The sequence below is a fragment of the Dromaius novaehollandiae genome, chromosome 6 (genome assembly GCF_036370855.1).
Source record: "Dromaius novaehollandiae isolate bDroNov1 chromosome 6, bDroNov1.hap1, whole genome shotgun sequence".
In the NCBI taxonomy this organism is placed as follows: domain Eukaryota; kingdom Metazoa; phylum Chordata; class Aves; order Casuariiformes; family Dromaiidae; genus Dromaius; species Dromaius novaehollandiae.
Genome location: NC_088103.1, coordinates 38,370,049 through 38,397,884, shown reverse-complemented (window position 1 = coordinate 38,397,884; position 27,836 = coordinate 38,370,049). Strand labels below are relative to the sequence as shown.

Here is a 27,836-nt window from a genome sequence, read left to right as displayed (position 1 = left end):
AATTCTAAAGCATAGCAGCTGGCAAGCCAGCTTTAGTGACTTAAAGAATGACCCACAAGGGGGAAAAAAAGAAACCACACACAGAGGCACGCACACACACACACACACACCTCGGTGTCACTGAGCAATCCAGACACATTCTAAAAGGCAGACATTGTGGAAGATGAAGTTACGAGGCAGGAAAAACAGTTGCTAAGTCTGAATATTTGGTTATTCTCAGAACAGGGATTAGAAGAGGAAGTGTTGACAATGTAAGAGTAGCTACCATGAAGTCCCAAGAGCTTTAGTTGTCCCTGCTGATCCCCAAACGAAGGGGAGGGGTGAGTGACAGGGCTCGCCCACACTGACAGTGCCAGAAAATGGGCTCATGTGACACTCGAACAATTTTATACACTCTCGTTTTAATATACATTCTGCCAGACTCACTAGAAGGACCTATGTATGCATGCGCGTGCGCGCACACACACACACACAGAAAACCTCTTTTAAATAATACTGGTATACTTTAGTCTTACAGCTCACAGTGAATTATATTACTCCTTTTACCATTACTGCTTAGATATTTAAACAACTTGGAGCAAGATCTTTTCGATGCTCTCAAAGCAAGCCTTTCTCAACATGTTCTCAGTAAGGCCAAACGGACTTTTAAGACTAGACAGGACCAAGGACTACCTGCCTTCCCCAAAAGGCAGATGGATTTCTCTTCATTATGTTGAAGTGCTATTCATTCAGTCCCAAGCACAGAAAGATAAGTAAACAAATTTCAAAGTGAAACCATGCTTTCCAAAATTAATATGCTTGGAAGTATAGATGACCAAAAATGAAGACCATCTCTTTTCCTTGTACTTTAAAATGAAGTCCTACAGAATGACTTTTGTTTGTTGTTGAACAGAGCTTTTATGTGGAGCAGAGATGAAGAATTCCTGTGTAGATCTCAGGAAATCTTCTAGTAGCTTGATCATTTCATTCCAGCTTTAGGGGAACCTACAAGTGTCACAAAATTACTATCTGACCTCAAAAACCAATCTTGGAAACTCATACCTTGGAACAACACTTCCAGCCAGCACTGGTGGTAGGGCAATAGTTCCCTTTTGCATGCACCCACTATCAGGAGGGGTGTGAGTAGAGCTGACTACTGTGATGAGAGGGAGAAGAGCAGATACACAGCAAGACACAGTAAGACACAAGTAGGGATATAACTAAGAATGTTGCCTCTTTATTAATTTTTTAAAGTCTTACGGAAAGAGCCTTAAAATCAGTAATACAAGGAGAGGATTCGTTTGTTTTTAAAAGCAAAACTAAGATACAATATGTGCATTTGGGCAAGCTTTGCTGGAACCCACCAAAGACCAGGAATAACAGAATCAAGTAAATTCACTGTCCAAACCCTCTCTTCTGCCAAAGCAGTTCCTTTGTGAGATTGTTCACTTGTGTCTTCCCCAGCATTTGATAACTGCCTAGCACACATATTTTAGGTTTTAAACCTGTAAATAAGCAGTGACAGCCTCTTAGGCCATTGTTGTACAACACCCGCATCCTCTGGAATATGTCAATCAACCCAACCGCAGAATGCTGCGCTTAATCTTCTTTTAAAGTAAGAAAAGCCATCGCTGGAAAACCTCTGAATAAGCACGCATTAAATACACCCCACAAAGCAATCATATCACAAAGAACAATCTGCAAGGAAGTGATCAATCTCTACTCTCTGTTCAAGGAAAAAAAAAAAAAAAAAGACAAAAAACTCACCTCCCTTGCTTTTTGACAAATCTTCTAAAAAACAAAAAGTTGACAAAAATAAATAAATCAAAAAATCTCCCACACTTCCTGTGGCAGTCACTGAAAAGCAATAACAAAATGCTGTTTTTCAATTTTTATATATATTTCCTTCTCAAATTGAAAGATCAATAGTTTTAAGGATAATACTACACCTTCTTTCTGCTCCATATGTTTCTCTTATTGGTTCATTTACACTGTGCTGTTCTCATAATAGCAGTTAGTACATCTTTTTGTCATTTTAGCCTTCCACAGCCATTAGTGCTAACCGCTGAGACGGTGCAGCTCTCCTCTGCCATCCTGCCTGAACACTGCATCTCTTTCTCCGGCTGTTCTCCCTTTGACTAATGTTCACCAACACTCATACATCATTCCCAAATTGGTCCAAATGAATTAAACACAGCTCTGCTTAACATTACGAGATTTAAATGGATTTTCTCTCTACAGGTCTGCCCCATAATTGGGTTTATCCATCTTGTTGAAGTACAGTTTACACTTGCTAACATCACGCCAATTCAAGCTACATTTTCTGCTCCAGTGGCAGGAGCGAAGCAGATTTGTCATCGGATCATAACAGGTAATTCAAACAACAATTAGTTTGATGACGGCCCGTATGTCAATGTCTGGTCCCAGTCAGCACTACTCACACCGGTGCTCACTGTATGCTAAGATGAATTGTGCTTACAATTCTTCAGCTTCAATCAACAAATACTTACCAGGAAAAAGCTGAAACACTATTGACATTAAAACATCCTATTGTCAAGCAAGAGGCTGGAAGATATGCTGGGAAAAGCAGCCCATAGGCAGGCAGCCGCACAGCGTAAGCTCTTCTTCCTTGAATTATAGTGTAGCTAACAACAAACTGCTTGGGAATTGTGCGCCTTTTACTGCAATTTGCCCAAGATAACAAATGTTTAGCACTTATGAAACTCCTTTTACCCTCCTACCCCCCCCCCAAAAAAAAAAATCTCACGCTGATTCACAAACTTGAAAGACCCCTCACAAAATGCAGCCACCCTGTAAGGTAGGCAAAGAAACCACCCTCACCTTGCAGATGGGGAAATGCAAGCAGAGAGGCAAGCCCTGAATTTTCTAATTGCTAAAACAAGATTGACTAATTTTTCTGATGGGTGTCACATGCACAAACCCACAGTAGTTAGAAAGGCAACTACCAAAAAAAAAAAGAAAAAGAAAAAAGAAAAAGAAAAAGAAAAAAAAGAAAAAAAAAGCTTCATTGAAAATGAAACCCTGAGCTTCTCAGTTTGGGAAGAAAGCATTAGAAAGCTTTCACTTTTTAGGATTTAGATATATTGGAAGAGATAGAGAATAAAACCCACAAGCCCCAATTTCTGGTGAAATACTTCAGCTACTAGCTCCCATAACCACATTCAAAATATTTGCAGGCAAACTCATGCATTCTGGGTTTGAAAATAACATGCATTTCTTGGAGAAGAAATAATTTTGCCAATTAGGCAAGATGTAATTTGCCTCTAAAAATCTGTTCAGAAAGCTCATTTCAAATTAAAAGACACATTATTTTCTCTGGGACAAGTAAGTCTAATCCCGTAATCACAGTGTTCAGGTCCCTTCACAGGCATGAGGTTACTGGGGACGAAGCATTTAGTAATTTTAGACAAACAGTCACATAAGTCAGTATCTATATTATTAAGTATTAATATTAGTACAATCAATCCATCGGCTATTTTTCCTCTTATTCTTTGTTTTACAGGAAGGGGGCAGGGGAACAAAACACTTTCCTAACAGATTTCCCGCCTATCGTTTTGTCATGAATTATATACGAACAAGTGATACTAGGTGCTCTAGTTGCTGTACATCATTTAATTGAGAAATCCAACTTGCTGGCTTAAAATGAAGGAAGTCTTTCTATAATTCAAAAACAAAAAAAATCTCATCCCAAAGAAACCAACATTTAGATAGAAGTCTTGGTTTAAAAATTAAAAATATACTTAATGAACCACGAAGATCAGTGACTAAAGATTTTTCAAAGCCAATACCAGAACACCATAAAAACCTCTTTAACCTAAACATTGTAATAGAAAATGATTAAGTTCAAAACCAAAAGTGATTAAAGTAATGGGATATAAAATATTCTCCTTCTAGATACGGCAAGGGGAAGCTCTACACAGATGGAAAGAAGAGATACTAAAATCTTACTGGAACCTGGAAAAAATGACATTATTCTGCATGCCACCTCTGGTGCCAGTTTTTTATTCAAATACCATTACTACCTTTTGTATGTCCCAACAACACCTACAAATACTTCTTTCATCTTCACCATTTATTTCCATTCTGATGCATGGCTTATACCCAGAGATAAACCAGATGCATGGCCTGATGTTCAGCTGAAGGAAATCAGCAGAGGGCTGGGTTTTTTTAGCAGAGTTACAACAGTTCACACAATCTGGGGACAACATACATTTAGCAATTCTGCATTTGTTTTTTCATCACGCTGGTGTTTCAGTGTAATTCTGAGCGCTGGGAATGGCTCCAAGTATCTCGGGTCACTTCTGAAAGTACAGTTGGCATCAATCCCGCAGGTCATTCCCTTGGAGGACTTCCCAACATCTCATGAGCACCCAATCAAAAGCTCTGAAAACACTCAAAGACATCAATTCCCACACAAGCCCATCATTTGGTGATTTGTGCCTGTCAAGCTATGAAGGGAAAAAAAAATGCTGATGCCCTAAACACTCAGCAGATTAACAGCATGTCCCCTCCCCGGGCTTTACCCACACAGATTAGGCAGGGAAGAGGTGGCAGCAGACCACACTGTGGCAAGAAGCAGGACCCAATTTCACAACTGTTACTCCTGTCCCACTGAAGGCTATGGGTATGGGGCAATGTTGCTTGACTAGACCCTTATCACCCTTATCTGTAACACGGCAAAGAAGTTACTTATATCCTTGAACAAACCAGCCACTTAATTACTGGGGGGGAGGGGGAGGCATTCTTAAAAGCATGTTTATTTTTGTCAAGCTGGCATGAGAAGGAGGCACAGGTTTGCGAGGGAGAGAAGGGCAGGGGTCACAGCATAAAAAAGTAATAAGGACTTCTAGGTTTGGGCATCGCCTGGCACTGAAGAGCTGGCAGATTCCAACTCTTCCAATCAGTCATTCACAGTCAGGAAATACCCTCTCTCTCAGTCATCACTCAAAACAGTAAATATTTATTTATAAATTGCATGCCGTCTGTTCACCTAGCACCAGGCTGAACAGATCAGAAATATAAGAGCAGCACAACAATTGTCAGAACAGCTGCAAAAGCAAACAAGAACCATGTAATGGCAAACTAGCCCCACGCAGGCAAGTTCAAATACTACCAGGAAGAATCATCAACATCCAAGAAATTGTAAAGACAAGTGGAAAGTTTCTCTATGCTTTAGATTTATTCTGTCGTACAAAACAGGGAGACCATTCCCACGTCGTAATCCCTCAAAAGAGGAGACTTCCTATTCTATCACCAAGTAGGCTCAGCTCCAGCCATGGCACACAGGTGTCGAGTTGACATTCTGGCATAAAAGGAGATCAGTGCGGACAGTGCCTTGGACACAGCTTTGGGTAGAACACAGCCAAAAATCCATGCAGTGAGCAGACACTGAGCTGAGCACCTAATAAGAAAATTTCTTTTCTTCATTTAATAAATCTCAGATCTTGCTAGCAGCCAGTGCAAAGCCTCAAAGCCAAGTAGAACAACGCATCCTCGGGCTTTTGTATCCTAGCTTGCCCCAACAGCTTCCGTTGCAAATCAGCTGTCATAGCCAGAGACCGGACTGGAGAAACCGATTAAACAAAGCTTCCTCTACTCCTGGCTGATGCAGCGCTCCCTCTTCCAGCTCCTCATTAACAGACCTCACAGATATGAGCTGTGACTGCTAACTCCATTGGCTGTTGAAGGGTACACATCAGCCTAGATCCTGGCAAGTAGCTGGCTCTGAAAAAAATCCAGCTTTTGAGAGAGGTCAGAGGCCTATCACAGAGCTGCGTGGACTACTGTGCTGAAATCACACAGCAAGTGAGCTCACCCAGTCTGATCAGAACACAGCCTAGGTCCATCTCAGAAAGAGCAGAGGGCACCAGACCAGTCAGAGACCCATCACAGCTTTCAGATTTTGCCACTGCATGCCAACACAACAGTCCCTGGGCTCGTGAGGCTGAATCCCAAACAAATAAACCTTCTAGAAGAGAGGCACTCAATTCAGAGACACAGATAGCATCCAGCTCCCTGTGCAAAGAGCTTTGGCCAAGAGCTGACCAGACAGGTATGACAGTCAAAGTAGGAGCATGGAGACCACCAGAGACAAAGGCTGGTGCCCTGGCCCTCTTTAGAAAAGGGAAACTGCCATTGGCTTCAGCAAGGCCAGGACGTGACCCAAGCTTGTGGAGCCGCCCTGAAGGAAAGCAATTTGTCTCACTCAAGGGATGCCAAAAAAATTTAGCACTGCATCCATAATCACCCTGAAATGCTCTCCGCTAGCAAAACATAATTGGTTTATCATTTATTTCTCAATTAAGTGGCGCTTCAGTTGACCACGGAGTAGATTCCTATTGTATATTGATTAGCCAATAAAAATGCATTTAAAAGCAAGTCTGACTACAAACAAGAAACAGTCCTTTCTGTCTGCCAAGCAAGGTGTCCGTTTGTACAGGCTGCTGTACTTTTTCTCCACCTGTTCTAGCAGTCCAGGTATTGTGCAAAATGATTTTACACAATGAATGAATTCCTAAGGCTACTTGTAAAATTACTAGGCGCAGCCTTGTTAAACATTCATTTGGATCTAAGACAATAAATTAAATCACAAAGCAAGTGAGCACCAAGTGCAAAGCTACAATCAAAGCTAAGTAAACAGAATATTCCACCAGTGACTTATCCCCCAGCCATTACTCCCCATCATCTGTCCCCGCTCTCCACACTTACAAGGCCTCCCACAAATCAATAGCAAGGCTCATTGATTATAATTGGAGCAGGATCACACCCTTTTCCTTCCAGGTCAAAAGGCACAACAAATACAGGCCATTAAGTATTTTGTGGCACCACTCAATGACTATATACATAGTTATGATATCCACGGAATAATGTTCATTTATTTCAGCAACAATCTGACAAACTATATTTATACTGCACCTTTGCCCTGCTTGCTTGAACTCTGTTCAGCAACGTCTCTCAGCTGGGACTGCTTCTAACACACCAAACCTCCAAACAGCTTTCAAACCGCCAGTGTTTCTTGGATATTGTTTTGTATAAATCTACTACAAAAGGGCATTTTCTTGCTCTCCACTCTTCCATCCTCCTCCCCTTCTCCTCTTGCCCCTTAGACTGTATGCCAAAAACAAAAACACAAAAAACCAAAAAAGCCCCAAGGATTTAAAGTTACATTTGTGGCGTGCCCTCTGTGAGCGCTGAGAGTCTGAAGCGTTACTGTGGCTAGCCTAAAAAGCTGCATTCCACTACCGAACTAAGGTAGCAGCCCATCTAGGGCTGGCAGAGCACTCGAGAAACCCCACAACTACCCAGTCCCTCACGAGCTTCAGAAAGGCAAGACCTATCAGGTAGGAAAGCTACTTCAGAACAGATACTTTAATTATTGACACCCTAATACCGCAGTCACACTACTGCTTTCACTTCATTCCAAGATTGCTGTGTTTTATGGACAGCCAGCAACAGAAATGTTATTAATGCTAATTTTATACTTCAGAGAAAGAAAAGAGGCATAGACACTTACCTACATTTTGTATATGTGTTTATATTTCATATATATACACACACACACACAGAGACATACACACATTTATAAATAGATAGATATATGTATGTAGACACACACACGTCTGTGCAGATAAACCCATTTGCTATAAACAAAAAGACTGGTTGTCTGAAGGTGTCATAAATGCCTCTTAGAGCTCATTTAGCCTGGTCTGCATAATCTCACCAGGGAATTTGCCACTTGTAAATATTCCAAACTTAGGCCAATGAAAATCTTCTCAGCAACCAGGCAGTTTATATAATATATATATATATATATATTCATAGATCCATTCTAACATCCATTCTTGGTTTGATATTCTTCTGAAACATCAATAGGCTAAAGAAGCAGAAAGGGAGAAGGTAGGGAGAAGAGGGAAAGCCCAAATCCTGTGTCCTTATAAAGGACATTGAGTATTTGGCAAGTTGGGGAAGTGGAAATTCACACCCCATTGACAAGATGCAGCAGCTCCACATCACTTTTCCTCATTTCAAAACCGAAAGTATGGCAGAGAGGAGAACGCCAAGAAGCAAAGAGATAAATGTAGAAACTGATGTCGTGTCATGCTCTCATAAAAGTCTCGGATACACCTACAGATTCTTCCTTATGACAGTCATATAAACATTGGGCTGGGGCTGTGTACAGGAGATTAAACCAGAGGGGAAGTTTCACATGTGTCATGCTACCAAAGGTTATTTTAGGAACTGCTTAGAAGCTGAGTAGGGAGTGGAAGCTGATTATATTACCACAGATGCATTAAAAATATAGGCCAAAACTCTTATCAGGATCTTTCATAAAGGGTTCTGCTTGCGCTGTGACTTGAGCTTGAAATTTGGGCTGCAGAACAGAGGGCAGAGGAGAATCTACAGAGCTGTGCTGATCTTGCCTGGACACGAATCTTCCCTCACACCAGGATGCAGCCAGGGCAAATGTACTGTGGCTTAAAGGTTCACATTTGTTCAAGGGACAGCCCAGGTCTGCATGTGGAGACTTCTCTCTGGAGGAGCGTATGCATGGCCATCTGCCTCTTACACTTCCTGGAAAAGCTGATCTTAGTGGCCCAGACCAATTTTTCTTTTAAAGCGGAAAGCAGAATAAGACTTCACTAGGAACACCACCAAGGAGTACACTTGAGACTCAAGCAGGACGTTCCCAGCAAGGACCTCCCCACTGCTTTGTGAACCACAAATCATCACGAGCACAAAGAATACTTGGGGAAAGACAGCATGCAAGTATCATGCAGATACTCGTATGGGGCCATGCCATCCCACCAGCCAACACCAAACCACAGCTGAGCAACCTCTACCCTACCTCTGTGCAACACACAAGCTTCAGAAAGTTAAACACTACAGAGTTCCAGCTGCCTTTGGGTCACATTTTGATGATAACTCTGCAGCTGAAGAAGGGCTTTGGAGGAACACAGTCCAGCTTACCATAGATTCAGAAGAATCAGTAGGTAAGGGATTCTACCTCTGCTTAATTAAGAAATGCCTCTTTTCTCCCACATGTGCATCAGCAAATGTGGAGAACAACACTACCTGTTCAGAGAGTCATATTCATGACTTCTAGATCACCAAGCAAAGTCACAAGTACTGTCACTTGGGCTTCAAATTTGGGGGGGAAAAATATACACATATATACATATATGTGTATATGTATATATATTATATATAGGTATTAGAGTTTTCCTATCAACTTCTTTCAGATTGGTGTGCCAAACCCCTGGTTCAGAAACAGATCCATTTAATTACTTCCACAGCTTATAGCATTGGAAAAACTGTGCTGCTTATGCAAAATTTGCAAACATCTATTGAAGCTTTTAAAGAGAGCTTTATGTTAAAAATTAACTGATACCCTGAAAAAGTATCTAACCATATCTTAATAAATTTGTAACTGTTAAGCCATCCAAAAAAAAAAAAAAAAAAAAAAAGTCACTAAACAAAAGTCAGCTTCATTTTCATTCAGATGTAGTTCCTCTCCTATTTTCAACTGCTCCAAGATTTTGGTATCTATAACTACACAGATGGGTTCATTTACCTAAAATCAAGTATTTCTACTGCAATTCTTATATGAACCTAGTCATTTCTCAGGTTGTGCAGACAGAAGTATAAATGAAATCTGAAGTCCAGGACTCAGGTTGGGTGGACAATGCTTCTTCAATTTGTAAAAGCTTTCAAATAACACCATATGTTAGCTGCTCCTCAGACTCCATCATCTAACAGGACATAAGTTCTTGGCTTTTTGCAGTGCACTAAGATTATTCATCACACAGCCATGTTTTTGGCCCATGATCCAAAGCTAGAATTAGCTAATAAGTTGCCAGGTGTGGCCCACCCTTCCTAGTTAAGCACTCTTGATGAAGTTAAAGGGACGACTTTTGCTACCTTAAAAGAAAGAAGTTCTTGCACAAAAGGCATCTCCAATGAATTCCAAGATGGCTTACCCCACATGCTTGCCATCCAACCAACTAAATACAATATACACTGTATAGAGTGTATGTCATATAATCAACACAAGTTGAATGATTTAAGTTTGTAAGGCAGACACACAAAGTACTAACACAATAACAAAACAAGAACAACTGATGCAAAGCAATAGAAGCTAGTGCAACCTATATTGGCAAACAACATGAGGAAAGTTGTACCAATGCTAGCTTCATCTTCCGTTAGTTCAGCATAGCTACACTACCATTCCTAAAACATCAGTAAATCATCTTTTAGAAATTATTATCCAAGTAGAGGGAGGAAATTAAGCCTTTCACTTCTAAAGTTTAATTTACTTCAATGAAATTTACACAACTGCAAAGACAAGGAAACACGATAACTACTAACTAACATCAGCTGCTAGAAACAGAATCACCAGAGCAGATTGCAATTCATAAATTCATCCACTGAAAGTTTTAGGACAAATCACTACCATCTTAGTGGAACTACACTCTTTGGCTGGAGAATTTAACACAAGCAAATACAGAGAACAAAACAAAAACCAAAAAAACACACATCTCCAAGTCTCCAATGCACCAAACTATCAAACCTCATTGAAAGATTTTTTAACCACCTTCTTGGACCGCCTCATATCAGTGACAAACATTTCTTTCCATAATTCTAAATTCATGTCTAATAGAGAAGTCTGATTGCTTCTTCACTATAAGCCATGTTTCCTGACAGTGCTTGGAAGGTAGCTAGTCTTCCCCTGAACACAAGTGCACACACCATTGTGTCTGTGCCCAAATAAGATGGGGAACTACCCATTTCTCTCTTGATCAAACAGTTCCATAACTGAGACTCCTGTCATGCTACTCAGCTGAGTAATTACTCATTGAAAAAGAACAGCAAGTAACTTGTGAACAACTTCACAGGCAACAGCCTTTTTTCCCCCCTCCTACATAAACTTAAATGCCAAATACCAAGCCTATTTGTAGCAGTCAAGATTAGTTCTAACAGCAAATCACCAAAAAGGATAAACTGATCTGAACATTTATCTAACTGCTAATGATTATTCCTACTTATTTTTTGTTGTACCCCAAATGCCTTTAGTACTTACGACAGATAATAAAGAAAACCGCCTGCAAGAATTCCCACAAGAATGAAAGAAACAGAAATAACTTAAAACTGTAAGAGACACAGGAGAAGGATAATCTCAATGTGCAACCACTCGTGACAGCAGAGGAGCGGATCTTTGTTTTCATTCTGAATGTACCTCTTTTGGTCTTAACTGGAATTACTCCAAAGGAAGATGACCCATTGCTAGATATTCATCAAGTCACACAAAACTGTAAATCTGTGTGTTAGCACAACACAAGAGAAGAGACACACTACAGATTCTAGGATTTGGTCCTGTTGGCTTTTACAGCTGTTCTTACAATCTTAAGAGGGTTTCTTTGGTAGCATGAGATAACAGGTCACCTTCAAGGACAACATTAGATTTATTTTTCTCTAAAGTAGAAGAGTCAAACAGCTAACATCCTCCCATATTTTAAGTCACCTTAACTTTAGGCAATGGGAATAGGGTTTACCCAGCAGCTAGAATCCAAATGGTTTGATTCTGCTCCCACCAAACAGAGCGTATACATGTGAGTGCGCATGTACTGCAACTGACTGATCTTATCGGGGTATACAACGCGGCTGGTGATTTTTCGCACTACAAATCAGTACAATGTCCCAGTACCTCAGTTCCACGCAAATATTCAGGTTTAAGTGTGACCAAGTTGAAGGCTATCAGTGTGCAAAAACATCTCCCACCAGCTTTGTGTAGCTATACCTTGAAAAGTGACTCCATGAAAGTGGTATGAGGGTGAGGTAGGGAGGAAAGGAGTGTAGTGTTTATTTCCTTTCAACTTTCCATTTCATGTCTTCAGTATCATGTCTGAACATGCTCAGACATTTCTTCCCCTCCCCAGTTACCCTTCTTCCAAATGCTTGTCCTACAAATTATATCTGGGATCTGAAAATTAAGCTGAATTCTTTCCTTCTCTTTCTAATGCACACAGAGTAATAAAAAGATTTTGTAATCCAAATTCTGCACTTGTGTACACCTGCGTAACCCCATTGTCCTCAAATTATTCCCTTAACAATGGCTGTGGGTTTGTACAGGTGTTGAACAAGGCCTGTAATTGGAATTTAACAAACAATTCCAACAGCAGGGGGAAAAAAAAAAAGAAAAAAAGAGAAAGGAGAGAAGGAAAATTCAACTCACTCTTTGTGGCATTGTTAACATGTTCAAGTAGCAGTAAAAACAAAAACAAATGTCAAAGGTATCTAGGTGTGTGCAGATGTTGACAGGCAACTCGCGAGACTTCCAAAAACTGCCATTTTCTAGTTAGATCTACAAATCAGAGCAATTCACCATTACACTTTGCAATAGAGAAGTGTAAATGAAAAACTTGTGTCTCATTCGCATCATTTTTCCAGTATCCCTTAAGTCTTCTTCCTGTTTCACTAAGTATTTCATTTCCAAAATAAACTTTGTAAACTCCCCATCGGGATGACAAATTTAAGCAGTCGTCCTACAAGCCGGTATGCATCGACCGAGCTGGGCCTACCCAGACAGTTCTTCGGAAGGCTGATGCGGATAAAAATCAGACACGCACACAGACTCTCAGGGCCATACACACCAAATGAGTTTCCAGGAAGGGAAGCATCTCAAAACTGCTTACCACTGCATTAAGAAACAATCCCAAGGGTAAGCAGAAAAGCAAGACAGGGCCAGGCAGAACAGGAGGCTTGAGGAAATACCCAGCAACAAGATGAGGGCATCTGCCAGTCGGCACTGCCACCTGAACTACAATTAACAGCTGCTTTTATAGTCTGAGCAGTATGTACTTCCCAACTAAATACATAGCTGTAAAAATCAAATAAAAGCTTTCTGCTGTTGTCATGAGCTACATGAACTGCCTGAGACCATGACTAAAACCCAGCTTCCTCCTGCCCTCTCCCTCTGCATATCAAGCTGCAGCCAAGACGTTGACTGGAGATGTACTTAGAGTTTGTTGCTATGGATAACTTAGCCATAATAATCCAAAAGGAAAGGTTATCCAATAGGCAAATGAAGGAGATCAGTGACTTTATAGGGCCAGCAATTACTCCTTAGCGATGCAGAAATACTACAGAGCACTCATTACTGAAGAGATGCCAGTTACTGACAAATTACCAAACTGAGAAATTAATTACCAGCTGAGAAAATAATGCACAAGGGATAGGACTGAGAAAGCCACATTCAGGAGAGGTTCATAATTTGCAACAAGTACGTTCTAATCAACAATTAGTCCTGCGCACAGGGGTGCTCCGTCAGGGTGGCACCAGCCGTCTACAAACCATCACTGCTGGAGACAAAGTAACATCATCTAAACATGGACACACTGTCCAACCCGACCATGGCACCACCCAAGATGCGGATCCTGCTCTATGCTCTGACACTCCACAAGCAACGCAGCGTTGCTGCCGGGATGATCCCCGTCTCCCAGTTCCTCCTCGCACCTGTGAGAGGGTCTCCCATATTCGCAGCACTGTTCTTGCAGACGACTCCAGTACGCAAACAGAAGCATGCTTTCCTAAGTGTAAACAGGCATTTTTTTGCAATGTAAACTTAAGGCCAAGCAATTTTTCCACAGCTTTTTTGACGCTAGGGAACAACTCTGAATAATAAATCTGTTTTTTCTAAAATATAACAAAGATCTGGCCAAATTTGTCACCACCACCAGTGGAAAATAAGTTGTTTGGCTTGGTGGAGAAGAGGAAAGCTATACACAAAAGTTTATTGTGGGAAGAACACACACTTTTTCAAACAGGCAATACCTCTTTTTCTTGTCATTCAGAATATCCCTGCTCCCTTACCCGATGGAGGACGTGGGCATGGGATATGAGCCAGGTCCACAAATACTGTAAGTGTACTGCTCAGGACCTCGGTCCTACAACTTTGACTCAGATGAGTACCTACTATCTTTAACAATGTTTCTGTAATCTGTAGCAAGACCTTCTTTTTTCCTCTAGTGCCTCTTAGGAATATGTTCAGATACTCACTGTTCCCAGGTCTCCAGGAGGAAAGAAGGGAGTGAGGAAGTAAAAATATAATATTCACTAGGTCCCAACACAGAGCCTAACCAGCTATGCCCACAGACCCTGAGAGCGACATGAGATACAGAGAAAACACAAGATAGAGCAAAGACATCAACCTTAAGGCTCCTCTTTCTCTGCATTTAGATGCAGCAGCAAAAAAGGGGAGAGACATAACACTGACTAAATGATTAAGTGAAACAGTAACGGTCACTCCCACCAAGGCTTCACAAAGCAGAGATCTTACATTGTTTCAGGGAGAAGAAATAAAAGGCAATCACAAAGCCTGAACAGCAACTAAATGAATAAATGGACATCAAAATGACTAACTTTGCACTCAGGGAGATTATCCAAAAATGAAGGAGCTTAACATTTTGCTTTCATCAAAAGTGAAGGCTTACGGGAAATTTAGCAGCCCCGTGTCCTTGCTTGGGCAGGAGCACCCACAGGATGAACTTGCTAACTCACTCACGCTGGTCTCGGGATAGCATCTCACCGGAAGGAGCCCAGCTCAGGGCCTCCAGATACTTCTGCAATGCTCCCAGTGACGACCGTCATTTTTACAGTTTTATTTGGCTTGTTCACAAGACCCAGTCTCATGTAATCCACGGGCCTGACCCTTCTCCTAATAAGTGCAATGGCAAAACTCCAGTGATTCAGTAGTTCTGGACAGACCTTACAGGGACAAGAGGATAAGCTTTAAGGGCCCAGGCCCTATTCGTCCAGTCCTCGCTTCCACAAGTAATCCCATTAAAAGTAACGGGACTGCTCCAAACAGTCAAAGCTGCAGGAACAAGTAAGAAAGACAACAAATTTATTGAGAAATATTCAGGGCTTCCCCTCCAGCAGAGCACAAGTGCATTTTCAAAAGTATCATCTTATTTCTGTACATCAAATTAGAGCACCTCCCCCTGCCCCCCCCCCCAAAAAAAAAAGAAAGAAAGAAAAAAAACTGCCTGAAACAGTCATTTGAGGCAGGAAGAAGAAACGAAAGTCCTTGTTCTTTTAAAACAAGGGCAATTTAATGATGAGTAGCTAGAAACGTGGCCACACACACACACTCCTTCATATACACATACATACACAGAGGCAGTTCATCAAAAGTGAATCACAGCGAGAAAGATGAATTTGAACCCTTTATCCCCTGTCCTTTATAAAGGCTGCCACTCAGTAAACGGAGATTGCTCTAATTACTGTGACAATTCTGCACCCCGTTCAAACAACTTTTGTGCTCTGGACAGGTTTCTCTGCGAGTTTGAAATTCTTGGCCTGAGAACCACTCTTGTCTAAAAGAGGTTTCTCGTTCCAAGCACAGAATGCAACACTAACAAGTTGTCCCTCTTTTCAGCTCCTTTCATTCTCCTCTTTTCCAATTGCCTGATTCAGAGCTTAATGAAAACTTGTCAAGGCTTTTCTTCCCACAAACCCTGTAGAGCCCCAAGGCTCTACACAGAGTAACCGCAGGAATCTCATATTGTCAATTAAAATTGAATAGACACCTGATAACTGAGTATACGATCACAAATAATATATATCACATGCACATACACAGATGTGCACATGTAGCCAGTCAGACAGGCACGTTACGAATACACCAACAGCTCTGTCAACATACCAAATTCCATTTTCAATCACCCAGTTCCACTTGGGTTCTAGTTTTCACTTCTTAACTTAGTATTTCTGAAATTAAAGACAAAGTAATTTCAAGTACTGTAATTAACCAACAGATTTTAATGGAAAATACACTAACTGTGTGTACTAGGCATTCAGCCTTTAATAACCCTGGGAATTGTACAGATACTTAGCCCTAATCCAGATGAAATAACTTTTGTGGATAATCTTTATACAGTCATCATATATATATATTTATTTATTTATTTATTTTTGTACAGGCACATACACATTTTAAGTGACATTTTAAGGTGTGGTTTAAGAATTAAGAATAAGTCCATAGGGGAATGTAACACGGAACAGAAGTAAACTGAGGTATTCAGTTAAAAACAATAAAAATCTCAGCAACTTGACATCCAGATAGAGAACTATAATCTGTACCTCCTTTCAAAGGGAGAAAACCTTCTTCCCAGTGTCCCGGTAAAAACAAAACATTGGTTGCTATCTTATTCTTCTGATGTGTTCATTCAAGGTCATACCTTTCCTGTATTCTTTATATCAGCAAACATTTATAATAGAGTAATCTCAATAGCAGTCTGTTGAGGCTGGGTGTAGATCTATGCAGCATCTACATGCCGTGTTCCAGACCTTGTCTATGTCAGAATAGTGGCCCTGGTTTTATAAATCTCTTAAATCCAATTAAACCAATGCAAACCTCTTGCTGTGTATGCTCCCAAACCAGTTCACTGGTTTAACCAGGATAAAATTATTCAGGCTAGGGTTTTAAGTAGTTCAAAAGAACCTTTATTAAATATTTGCATCAGTTAAAAAAAGAAATCAATGTAGTTACTTGTCTCTAGAACAGAAAAGCCTATAGCCTCAGACTTTTCCAGATAATTACTTCAGGAGTCACTGACTCCAGTGGGAATTTGGATGTACTCAGAGGGATAAGCCCCCACCTTTTCCTGCCTTTTTTTTTTCTTTTCCTTTCTTAAAATAGAATGATTTGTTTCTATTGTATCAACATCTAAGAATCTCTCATATTCCCCAGAAAGCCCCTTTGCAATATTTTCAGTTTGGTGTTTTCTAAATATTCCTTCTCACACTCTTTTGGGGGTTTTGTTTGGTTGGGGGTTTTTTGGCATTGCAGCTGCAGCATCATCTCTAGTGAATTAAAAAGCAGAGCTGGATTTTGTTGTATACAGCACTTTTCATAACAGATACCCTGGTGAGCCCTACAAAGCTGTGAGATAAATATTGGTTGATCACAACTATATATTCATACATGGTGGCCATTAGACATGCAATCGTACTTCCCACAAAGCCTAAGGCATTAAAACCTGTTCTACAGAGAGGGTAAAACAGTTAGTCAGGACTAACTGTATCAGTAGGACTAACAAAATGGTTATGGGACCTTTAACATCACAGACAGTCCCTCCTGAATTCAACTTCGCTCCTTGACTGAATTCCTGCAAGAATTCAGTCCCAAAACATCTCACCACGAAAAGAAACTGTCCTCCCATCTTCTCCCTCTTCCCCTCCTTGCACTTCCTTGAACAAGAATCAAAAGCATTTTAAACAACACAAATATATTTTCTACTCACCAAAGCCTACTTGTCTCATATAATTTCCATCATTTTACTGTCATCATTTTTTCTTTGCTGAAACCAGCAGCATATGAGTCAGAGAACAATCATTAACTTCTACAACCTCCATACAAATCCACCTACTCATATTAAAAAAGCAGTATTGACATGCAGCATAGCCACAGACCAAATCCTGATCCCGCCAGGATGCTCTGCACTTCTGTGGGTAGGTCAGATATTGCAGAAGCAGGGGCTCACTGAAAAAAGCACCATCAGAAACACAGCCTTTTTTTTTTTTAATGAATGAAGGACACCACAGAAGAAGCAATGTATCAATATGATGTTTAGTTTAGTTTGGCTTTTTCAATACCTTTACCCAGTTTTGAAAGAGTTGGCAATTGGTTCACACAGGGCCTGATCCAAAGCCTTTCGTTACTAATGGAAGTCTTTTTCCAACTTCAATGGCTCTTGGACTAAACCCAAGGAAGACAAGATTCCACAGCAGTAAGAGTGGGACACATTCTCTGGATTCAAAAAACAATAGCTAGCATTTATGATCTTAATCTGTACAGTGTAGTTTTGTTTGTGTTTGTTTTTTTAAACAGGCTCTAGGCTGTCTGATTAACACACCCAAAAAGCCTTTCTGAAGCTGAAAGGAGCTACAGGCAGATACAAAATCCCTTGCAAAGATCTATAACATTCCCAGTATTTCCTCCAACTAGAATATAAAAGCACCCTTTACTACAACACTTCTTATAAGTTACTGCAGCCACACTTTAAACTGTCCCATCATTATTAGCTTCTCTAGGAACAGCTATAACAGTCCTCACAATGAATTAATTTGTATTAGTACAGCTATCATGTGCCTTTCCATATGAAACCCATTGTTCTGGAGCATTAATAAAAATCTCACCACATGAAGTAATGCAGTACCCCCTATATTTAGTTTAAAGAAATTTAAAATAAATACATTAAAACAAAATTGCTAATATCTTTAGTACATCATAATTGGCACAGCAAGCAGAAACCCAGTTATCTTCTCAGCAAGTATTTATAGCATCACCCTTTCCCATTCATTCCACATTTTCTTAGAGAATCCGCTGTACCCTACATCTGCAATTCATTGACTTTACAATTTACCACATGTTGAGATGGAGAGGTCTCAGCTCCATTTGAATCACTGCACAAATATGCAAGTGATTTATCGTTTTAAAACTGAAGACTGCAGAAGAACGACTCCACTTTTCCTGAACATTACTCCTTCTGGCAGACCATGAACAATTACAGTTCGTACTAATTAAGCTCTGTAAATGTGCTGTGCCCTGCTAATGCCTACCAGGCCTCAAATTTAGTTTCATGCAGCCAAACTTCAGCCAGCAACTTAACTCATTCAGCACTGCCCAGTCGCCTGTCTATGACCCCACAAAAAGCGAGGGTTGTGGGTTTAGCCTACCTAAAACCCGGGAATAAGCCTGAACAGATTTTGCAAGCAAAGAATTAGATCGGGAAGAGGATGGGGCAGGCAGGAGGGAGGGAGTAGAAAGTATCCTTGTTGATAACCTGTTAAAAAGGGTCCAATACCACATCAGCTTTGTAATGTGGTGTTAAGGGATCCATATTTATCCCCAGGGGCTAATAAGTCACAGCATTCCATTGATTAGGAAAATGCATAAAACCTTCAACAAAACCATACATGTATTTGTGGAAGGTCCAAACTGACAGCCCCCTCATTTTTTAAGTCAGGTTTTACATGCTTTGTAGAAGCAAAACATACGGGCAAAAGAGAGTAGATTTCCAACACACACGTAACCCTGCATTTTTTTTGAATTAGTATCCAAGTGTGACAGTAACCTACAGGGAAACTGAAATAAAACTGCTGAAGAAATTAAAGCTAAAAGTAATACCTAGGCATACTTGAGTAATCACATTATCTTGTTAAAACACACATGCGCGCACACACACACACATATATATAGAGAGAGAGAGAGAGAGACAAGACAGAAGCACTTCCAATATAACTGTTCACTCTAGGAAAGCTTGTTTAATAGGGAGTGAGCTGAGAATAACGAGCTTTGCTGAGTGAAGCAGTGTTTTTCCCTGGGCCCCAGCCTTTCCTGACACTTAAGAATCAGTCCCTAGATCCCAAGCTTCCCCTTAAACCTTTGGTTCATATACAGCTTTCACCCCCCAACCCAGTTTAAGATTTCTCCTTGCACTTCAGTATTCTTTGTCATCCCATTACTCTCTACTGGCCTCTGGACTCCCCGCTTGTCTCCCAAACACCAACTTCAGCACTTCTCCCCCGCGCTCCTCCCCTCACCCTTTCACCCAGGCATGTGCGCTTCACCCCGCACAACCCAGATTCTTCTTTCAAGAACGTAAGACTTCTCCCATGCAAGCTGCTTCCAAGCTGAGCATGCTAATTCATTCAGTGCATGTTTCCCCTTAACATGGGCTTTTGCTACTTTAAGAGGTCCTATTTCACACACACACACTAATCAGTCTAATATATATATTTCCAGGCATCCTCCTTATGCATTAAACCTGACGTGGTTTTTCCCCCAGCTCAGTGGTACGTGAGAAAATTAAAGGACATTTCCAGGTGTCATCTTTCTTGAACTGTTTGCTTGCGTTGGTATCTAGGAAATACTGCATAATACTGCTAAGGCCGCTATAAAGGACTCAAGTCATATTAAACTTCCCTTTTTCCTGTCTGGCTGCATCATACAGAGCCAAGCGCTTTCAGCACTGCAAGTGTTAATTATAAACTTCAGAGCCTATGTAAAAGCACAAACATAAACCAGCAGTTCAGAGGAGGAGCACAAATATTCTTAGCTTTTGGGTGGGGAGACAGGATTTCCATATCTCCCCCCCACACACCACCACACTCCATCTCTCATTGCTTATAATTAGTGAAAGAAATTTGACCCACTGCCAGTGTCTGTGGACCTTGGATATTATAAGGCCAGCGTGGCGTCAAATATCTTAACATTCATAAGTGTTATAGGCTGTAAATAAACCCCGTGGATTTATGACCCTGCGGTGCTTGCCAGAAAACGACCGTGGCACATTTCTTTCAGCAGACCTGTCGAGGTGCAAGTTTGCCTTTGGTTGTAAAATTAACCATTTCCTTCACAAATGTGCCCAATTAGAAGTCAAAGTTTAAGGCTTACTTGCATATTTGCAAGAATGCAGTACTAAGGAGACACACAGGAACAGAGCTTTAAACTTTTCCCCAAACCTCACAAACACCCCAAGCTAAAGTCCTCGCAACAGCTCCAGTGTGGGAGCAGAGAATCGAATTTCACCTCAAACCCCTTAAAAAAAAAAAAAAAAAAAAAAGAGAGAGAGAGAGAGAAAAGAAAAGAAAAAAAGGAAAGAAAAGAAAAAAAAGCAGCTGTATGTTTTTTTGTGCCTATTTGCAAGCGCTCAGTTTTGGCTGCACTGGAGCTGGGGGGAGCGAGCGTATGGTCGCTGGCCTGTGCCTGGAGAAGCCTCTCCTCCCTTCCCCCAGTATAATGTCCTCTACTTCCTGTGGAGGAGAGCGCTTGCTAAATCCAGGTTGTCTCATGCTTAACTGCCAATAATCCAACTTCCACATAACTCCCAGACAGCTGGGAAAAGGTCCTCAGAGTTTTTAGTCATGGTACAGAAACACACGTCCACACAAAAAATCTGCAGCTGTCCTTTTTCTCTACACCACATTTTTTATCTGATTCTGGGGCCCAGTCATGAAAGTCTGACAAATTTTAAACATTTTTACCTACATTCTCGTTTACAAGCTCTAATGAAAGCTGTGACATATTTCCCCCACCACCACCTTCAACTGGCAAATCAGCACATATTTACTTGAACAAAAAAATGAAGAGGAAGGAGGAGGGGAAAAAAAGCCACTCAACATCATCAGTCCATGTATAAATGCATTCAAAAAACCTGGAAAGGCATCTACTGTATTTTTTTCAGTGCAGATCAGCCACTGGAGCACCTATTAAAATTGTTCGATTTCCAAAGCAAATATTGTTTTTAATGAAGTGCAGTCCTGCAATTATCCGGTACACTCAAGTAACAGTACTGCATTATATTGTTTTGCAAGGTCCCAGAAACACGAAACTTTTCTCCAACTAATTTTCATAGCCCCCTGAAGAGAAGCTGACTTCGCAATGCAGCATTTTCTCCAAAATGAAATCTTATCAAGAAAAAAAATAGAATTAAAAATAAATCTGAGTCTTTACAGAAAATAAGGTAACACACCCAGCCTGTTGGCCACTGTATGCCAGCTATGCTAACACTAGAGCAGAGTGATTCAGCAATCTACCTAATTAAGCATGAGGAAACTTTCCTTACGTAGGTTCCATTTGATTTATGCCACAGGATCATCAGTTCTTATTTAATGACTTGTTTTTACACACGTCCAGAAACTTTATTAAAAGCATGTCTATTCAATTTTTTTTTAAAGAAAGAAAGTGAATAATGCACCTCTCCTTGAACAGCTATGTATCACAAAGTACTAAAGTGCTGACATATTAAGTTATATCTACATTATTAAACTAGTTGGTGGACGTTAATACTATAATCCATACTGCAGACATTAAACCTCAACCATAAAGATTAGTAAAGAATTAATATTGTCGCATCGAGACTGAAATCATAATGTGCCAGCCATAAATATTTCTGAAGGAGATGAAAAACAATTAGCATAAATACCAAAGAAGGGCAAGAACACCTGTTCTTTTTCAGTGCGATAAGCATTTTATTGTTCTCTATTTAAAATGTAATGACCTGTGTAATTACTGTAATATTACATTGTATTGCAAGGGCTTGGAATGTCACACTTTGAAAAGTGTTGTCAAAACAATTGGAGGGAGGGAAAAAAAAGGACCACCATTAACCCTTCACACGCCCGTGTCTACAGCTTTTGTATTAGAAAGGATTATGTTGTTTGATTCAGTAGATAAAGGAAAACATCCATTTTTCAAGTCAATTAAAGAAAAAAGTTTCCTCCTCAACATAAAATCTTAGTGACGGGGCTGCCCTCCACTACAGCTATTCCAAACTCTCAAACTCCAGAACCAAACAGAAGCTTATTTGTACAATCTCACTTAGCAACAACAATTTAGGTGAAAGGAAAATGCAACACTAGCAAAAATAAGAATATTTGCCAGCAGGGTTTTCTCAAATCACAATGCATCTGTTTGCTCACTGAAACCATCAACCAAGCTCTACATTCAGGATAAATATTAAATACACCACTCTCCATTTGCAAACTCCGAAAAGAAAACAATTCCCTATATTATCCCTAATAGGCAGCTATCACAGTCCTGCTACAAGTGCAAGTATGAAACAGGGATTCTCAGTTGCATTCATTGCTTCATTACTATTTGACTAGACCTCTGCTTAATACACATCTGTTCTTGAAAGCAATCCACATTATTCAATCAAAAGCAAGATTAACGTTATGCAAAAAAATCTTTGTCTTTTAAAATAAAATTATTACTATCAAGCTGTACAGAGTTTTCAACAATTAAAGCCCTATTCTTGAGATAATGTATTATTCATCATAAGCAGATTTTATGATACTTCATAATTCTTCACATTCCTGAAGCAGTAAAGCAGAAATTGCTGCTCATGAGTTTGCTCCTGAACAGACAATTACAGGTACATTTACAGAAGAACAATAATCCCGCTACACACACACACACAAAAAAAAAAAATCCCGGAAAAAAACAACAAAAAACCACACCCACAAACCTTTAAGATTCTACAACAGCAAAAGAAAAGAATTTTTGCTACATACTGCATCATCCTTTTACCTTGTATGCTCTAGAGCTTAACAAATACGGTTTCTGGAAAAACTATATAAATAAGAATAAAATTTGTAATTATGCAGATTTACCTATACCTTTTCAAACCATGTTAAAAAACAGGAAAGAAAGATCTACCTTGTCTGGAATTCAAAGCTGGTGCAGCCGAGAACTAGAATCCACCTAAAAACTGTGTGACAGACAACGGCTATCCCACTTAATCTTTACAAAATTCTGCTCTCAGGCCTAAATAAATAACTTTAATTTTTGCAGGCTATAATTAAGTCGTACGCAAACGAATAAGCATACAGCATGTGAAAGAATAAGGTTAAGAAGATAGGAGAAGGCTGCTGGAGCCTGGACATGGAAATAAGAAAACTGCCTACTGAGTGTGGAAATACCCTTTTAGAACCCATCTGATAACACAAGAAGGCCACCTGCTATATCAACAATAAAACAACATGTAATCTTTTATACCGTACCTTTAATTCATACAAACAGAACATTCCTATGGAGGCCTTTCTTAACTATAGAGGAGAGCAGGGGGAGGAATAATATTTCCACTAAAGCTAACTGCTGAAGGATCATTATCTTTACATTTTTAAGAGAAAAAGAATCTAATAAAGGTAATGAGTAAAAAATAGACAACTGTATCTGTTGTAAGAAAAATGCTTTAAGAAAAAGAAATAGAGTTGTTCTTTCAATTAACCTACACCTGGAACAGTGGAATGCATTTTAGGTCAAAAGAAAAAAATGGGAATATAAAGCTTCACTATTTATAACAAAGTAACTTATGAAGAACGTTTTGCCATCTGGAGCCTGGTGTTTATAAGAATTTGGAATTTATCACCATCATCCATATACATGTGGGTGACCGTATTCAAAAGAAAAATATAATGCATTCAGCCCATGAATTCCCCTCCCAATCATTACAATTGCAAACTGCAGTTACCCCTATGCTACTGTCCCAGAAATCACACTCCTTGGAAGAGTAGTTTTACAAGCTAACCAAATATATATACATATTTGGTTATATATTATATATATATATAGCCACATCCTCAAATATAGGCAAAGTCAGTAAATCTTACTTATTTCATATCTGTCACTCTATATTTACTAATCTGAGTGTCTACTATTGTTTCACTAAATGAAAACAAGCCTGACCTGATGTTTAATATTTTAATGCTTTAAAACACTTGTAGATCTGATACACTCAAGTTGTCCAAGACCTCAGTCATTAGCATGGGCTCAACATCTACTGAACAGTAGATCTATTATTGTAAATTGCTATCTCGTGTTACCACAAGGAAAAAGTGTGTAAACACACATGGTGACGGTGGGGACGCTTCAAATTTAAAAACATCCAGAAGAAACAAAACAGCAATGCTAGACCCATCTGTAGGAACATGTAGTATTTGTAGTCCCTACGGATTATGCAGTTTTGGTTAAAAATAATAACAAAAAAAAAACTTTAAAAAGGAAAAAAAAAAGGTTAGACTTGGCAAATCTAATGTCAGAGCAGAGAAGGCAGTTCGTGACACTGGGGTATCAAGAGCGAAGTAACAGCTGGGGCTACAAACCCACTAGCAGACCCCAAAGTTTCCTAGGACCCGGGCTAAACTTGCTCTGCCTCCCCGCGCGCGCACGCACGAGCACACCGCGGCCGCACCACCCCGGGGCTCTTCTTCTTCTTCTTCTTTTTTTTTTTTTTTTTTTTTTGAGGGGGGAAAAGCGGGGGGGGGGGCGATTTCAGCAAGTTCTTATTTACGAGCTCGCTTCCAGCAGGAATTTTGCTCGCTCGTTTGCCGCTTTGTTGCTGTCGCTGCACCGCGGCGGGGCCGCGTGCGCGCTGCCCCCCGGCGCGGCCCGGGACGCGGCCCCCGCGCTCCGCGCTCGCCCAGCTGCGGGCCGGGCCGGGCCGCCCCCGCCGGGAGGCTGCGCTGCTCCGCGGCCACCCGGGGCCCCCCCGGGGCCGGCGGCCGCGCCGGCGAGGGGCCGCGGCGGGAGCGGGGACGCCCGGCCCGGCGCCCTGCGATCCCGGGCGGCCAGGGCAGGAGAGGGTTAAGGGGGAGGACGGGGGAGGGGGGAGCGACCCAGACGCCGCTGAAGGGGGCAGAAGAAAACAGATCACCATGGAAAATAAATAGTTTTGTAGGAGCCAGGGCCGAGACTCAGCTGAGGAGAAAATAACCCCTTTCCCCTGCCCTCCAGCCCAGCGCAGGGGAGGGGGGAGGGAAGGGGGGGGGGGAGAGACAACCCCCGAATTAGGGAAATTGGGGAGTAGATTTATTTCTGGGTTTCTTTCGGGGCTGGGTTGGCTGTTGTGTGCTTTTTTCTTTTCTTTTTTTTTCCACGGGGGAGGTGAGGAGAGAACCAGCAAACTGCCTACAAAACTGAAAGTAAAAAAAAAAAAGAAAAAAAGAAAAAGGGAGAAAAGGAAACATGGCGAAGTGTAAACAAACCCCCCGCCGCCGCGGAGTTGGGAAAGTTTGCGGCGCCGGCGGGGGAGGGGGCGGCGGGCGCGGGCAGGGGTCCGCGGCGGCGGGGCGGCGCGCAGCGCGGCGGAGCGGAGCGGCGCGGCGCGGCGCGGGGCAGGGAGGAAGGAAGTGCCGCAGCAACGATAGCACGGAGAGGAAGGGAAAGGAGAGAGGAAAAAAAATGCCACTTACTGTTCTTGCCGTCGGAGAGAGCGATCCATTGGGCAGATACGGGCTGCTGAGATCGGGGATCATTATAAAGGGATAACCCGGGTATGGTGGGCCCTTAAACAACCCTCCATCTTGCCTTTTCGCAGCTAACATGGCGGGGAGACAAGAGAGGGAGCAGGGCAGAGGAGCGAGGGGCAAGAGGGGAAGGGGGGGCGGACGGGGAGTAGAGAAGGGAGGAGGGGGGAGGAAAACTTTTTTTAGAAAGTGTCCCAAAAAAGTTGGGCGCCCGCCCCGGCCGGCGGAGGGGCGCCGGGCGGCGCGGCGCGGGCGCCGGCAGGGCCGCGGGCCGCTCTCCTTACTCACCTTCCTCTAAACTTTCTCGGGATTTATCTCGGAAAGTTTCGGACCTAGGCGGAGGCCGCCTCTCCGCCTGGGAGCGGGCAGGAGTTGGTGCGGGGTAATTGGGGAGGTGGGTTGTTGGGTTTTTTTGGGGGGGGAGACGGGAGGAGGGGAGGAATAGACGGAGAAGAAGAAGGGAAAGGTGCGGGGAGAAGGCGAGATTGGGAGGAGAGGGAGGGGGACAAACAGAACAAAAAGAAGGCATCGTTACAAGTTTGTGCAATGGAGGAAAGTTGGGCGCCGGCGGGAGCGGGACCCGCCGGCCCCGGCCGCGGCCGCGGCCCCGCAGCGCGGCAGCGCATCCCGCCGCCGCGGCCCCCGCCCGCCGCCCGCCGCGGCCCGCGGGGGGATTTTCCCCCCTTACCTCCGAGTCGGAGGAGCTGTTTTGATTCGTTTCTGATTCATTGACGAGAGACGACTTGACATCAGCTAAATCCCTCTCCGCCGAGGAGTTCTCGGAGATCTTCTCCTCCTGCTCCCCTTCGTCTTTGAAAGAGATCAGTTCATCGTTGGCGCCCAGATCGTCCCCTCCACCGCCGTTCAGCTGCGGCATTTTCCTCCTGGCTCACCCCACCAGCAGCAATTTTGCAAAAAGGGGACGGGGGAAAAAAGAAGAAAAAAAATAGAGGGGAATGGGGGGAAAAAAGGAAAAAGAACAGGGGAGGGGGGAAAGTTTGCACCAAAAAAAGAAGAGTCCAAGGTGAAAGTTTCTTTTTTCCCCTTCTCTTTCCTCCTGGGGAGGGGAAAAGAGGGAGGAGGAGGGGAGGGAAATGTCTCTTCTTTGCTCCTTTGCACCAGTGACTTTAGGCTTCTTCCTTTCCTTCTTCTGGATTTTCTCTTTCTTTCTTCCAGGGATCTGATCAGCGTGCAGTGCGCGCACACGCACTCACACTCGCGCACGCACTCACCAAAAATTAATAATAATAAAAAATATATATGGGGGGAGGGGGTCGTAGAAAAAAAATAATGCAACAAACAAACCAAAGAAGTCAGCTGTAACGGGGGGGCAGCCGCCGCGGATATTGGGAGCCTGTGCCGCTCGGATTTGAGTGAGTTGAAGTTGGACTGAGAGCTTTTCAGTTCAAAGGCGGCGCTGATTGACAGATAGAAAAAGGGGGATCGAAATCCGGAGGAACGGAGAAGTCTGGGATCCGGGATTATTGACAGGGAGCGAGAAACACACCAGGCACTTAATGAGATGCAGGAGGGGGCGGGGGCTCCCCGGTGACGTCTGCATAAATAAACAGGTCTGGGGCGCGGGAGGGGGAGGAGGCGGAGGCGGGGGAGGGGGGGGAAGTAGGAAACTAACAATGCTCCTTTTGGGCGAGGGAGCGCGCGCGGCGGGGAAGGGGCGCGGGCGCGGGGAGACAATGCGGGGCAGCGCCGGGGCGCGGGGCGCCGGCAGCGGGGGCGGGCGGCGGGAGGACAAAAAGGAGAGCAAATTGCAGCGTCCCGCGGAGCTGCAGGACGGGGCCGGGGGCGGGGGAGAGGAGCGGGGGGAAGAGCACCGAAGCGAGCGCCCCTGCCTCTGCTGTGTGAAAAGCGCCAACTTTTGCATAATAAAGATTATCAAACATATCGTCTCCGCGCAGTCCGGTTTCTCCTGAAGGATGTGTGAGCCCTTGTGATTTGTGTACATGTGACTGTAGGTGGGTTTTTTTTTTAAACCGTTAACATTTTTTCTTGCCGCTCGTTGGAGGTAA

General features: G+C 42.3%; 1 protein-coding gene across 23 annotated transcripts in view; it reads right to left on the bottom strand.

Moving 5' to 3' along the window:
• TCF7L2 (transcription factor 7 like 2) overlaps positions 1 to 27,353 on the bottom strand; it is a 184,154-nt gene extending 156,801 nt beyond the window's left edge. For 6 of the 23 annotated variants that reach the window (XM_064514229.1, XM_064514230.1, XM_064514234.1 and 3 more), the window contains exons 1-3: positions 26,498 to 27,352; positions 26,098 to 26,164; positions 25,756 to 25,880 (exon numbers count right to left, since the gene is read on the bottom strand). In XM_064514229.1, the coding sequence (XP_064370299.1) occupies positions 25,756 to 25,880; positions 26,098 to 26,164; positions 26,498 to 26,686 (381 nt within the window). In that variant the 5' untranslated portion in view covers positions 26,687 to 27,352. Of the gene's footprint in view, positions 1 to 25,755; positions 25,881 to 26,097; positions 26,165 to 26,497 lie in introns of all 23 variants that reach the window. The other 17 variants (XM_026117486.2, XM_026117491.2, XM_026117493.2 and 14 more) reach the window with 6 other exon arrangements.
• Between the last annotated feature and the right edge of the window lie 483 nt (positions 27,354 to 27,836).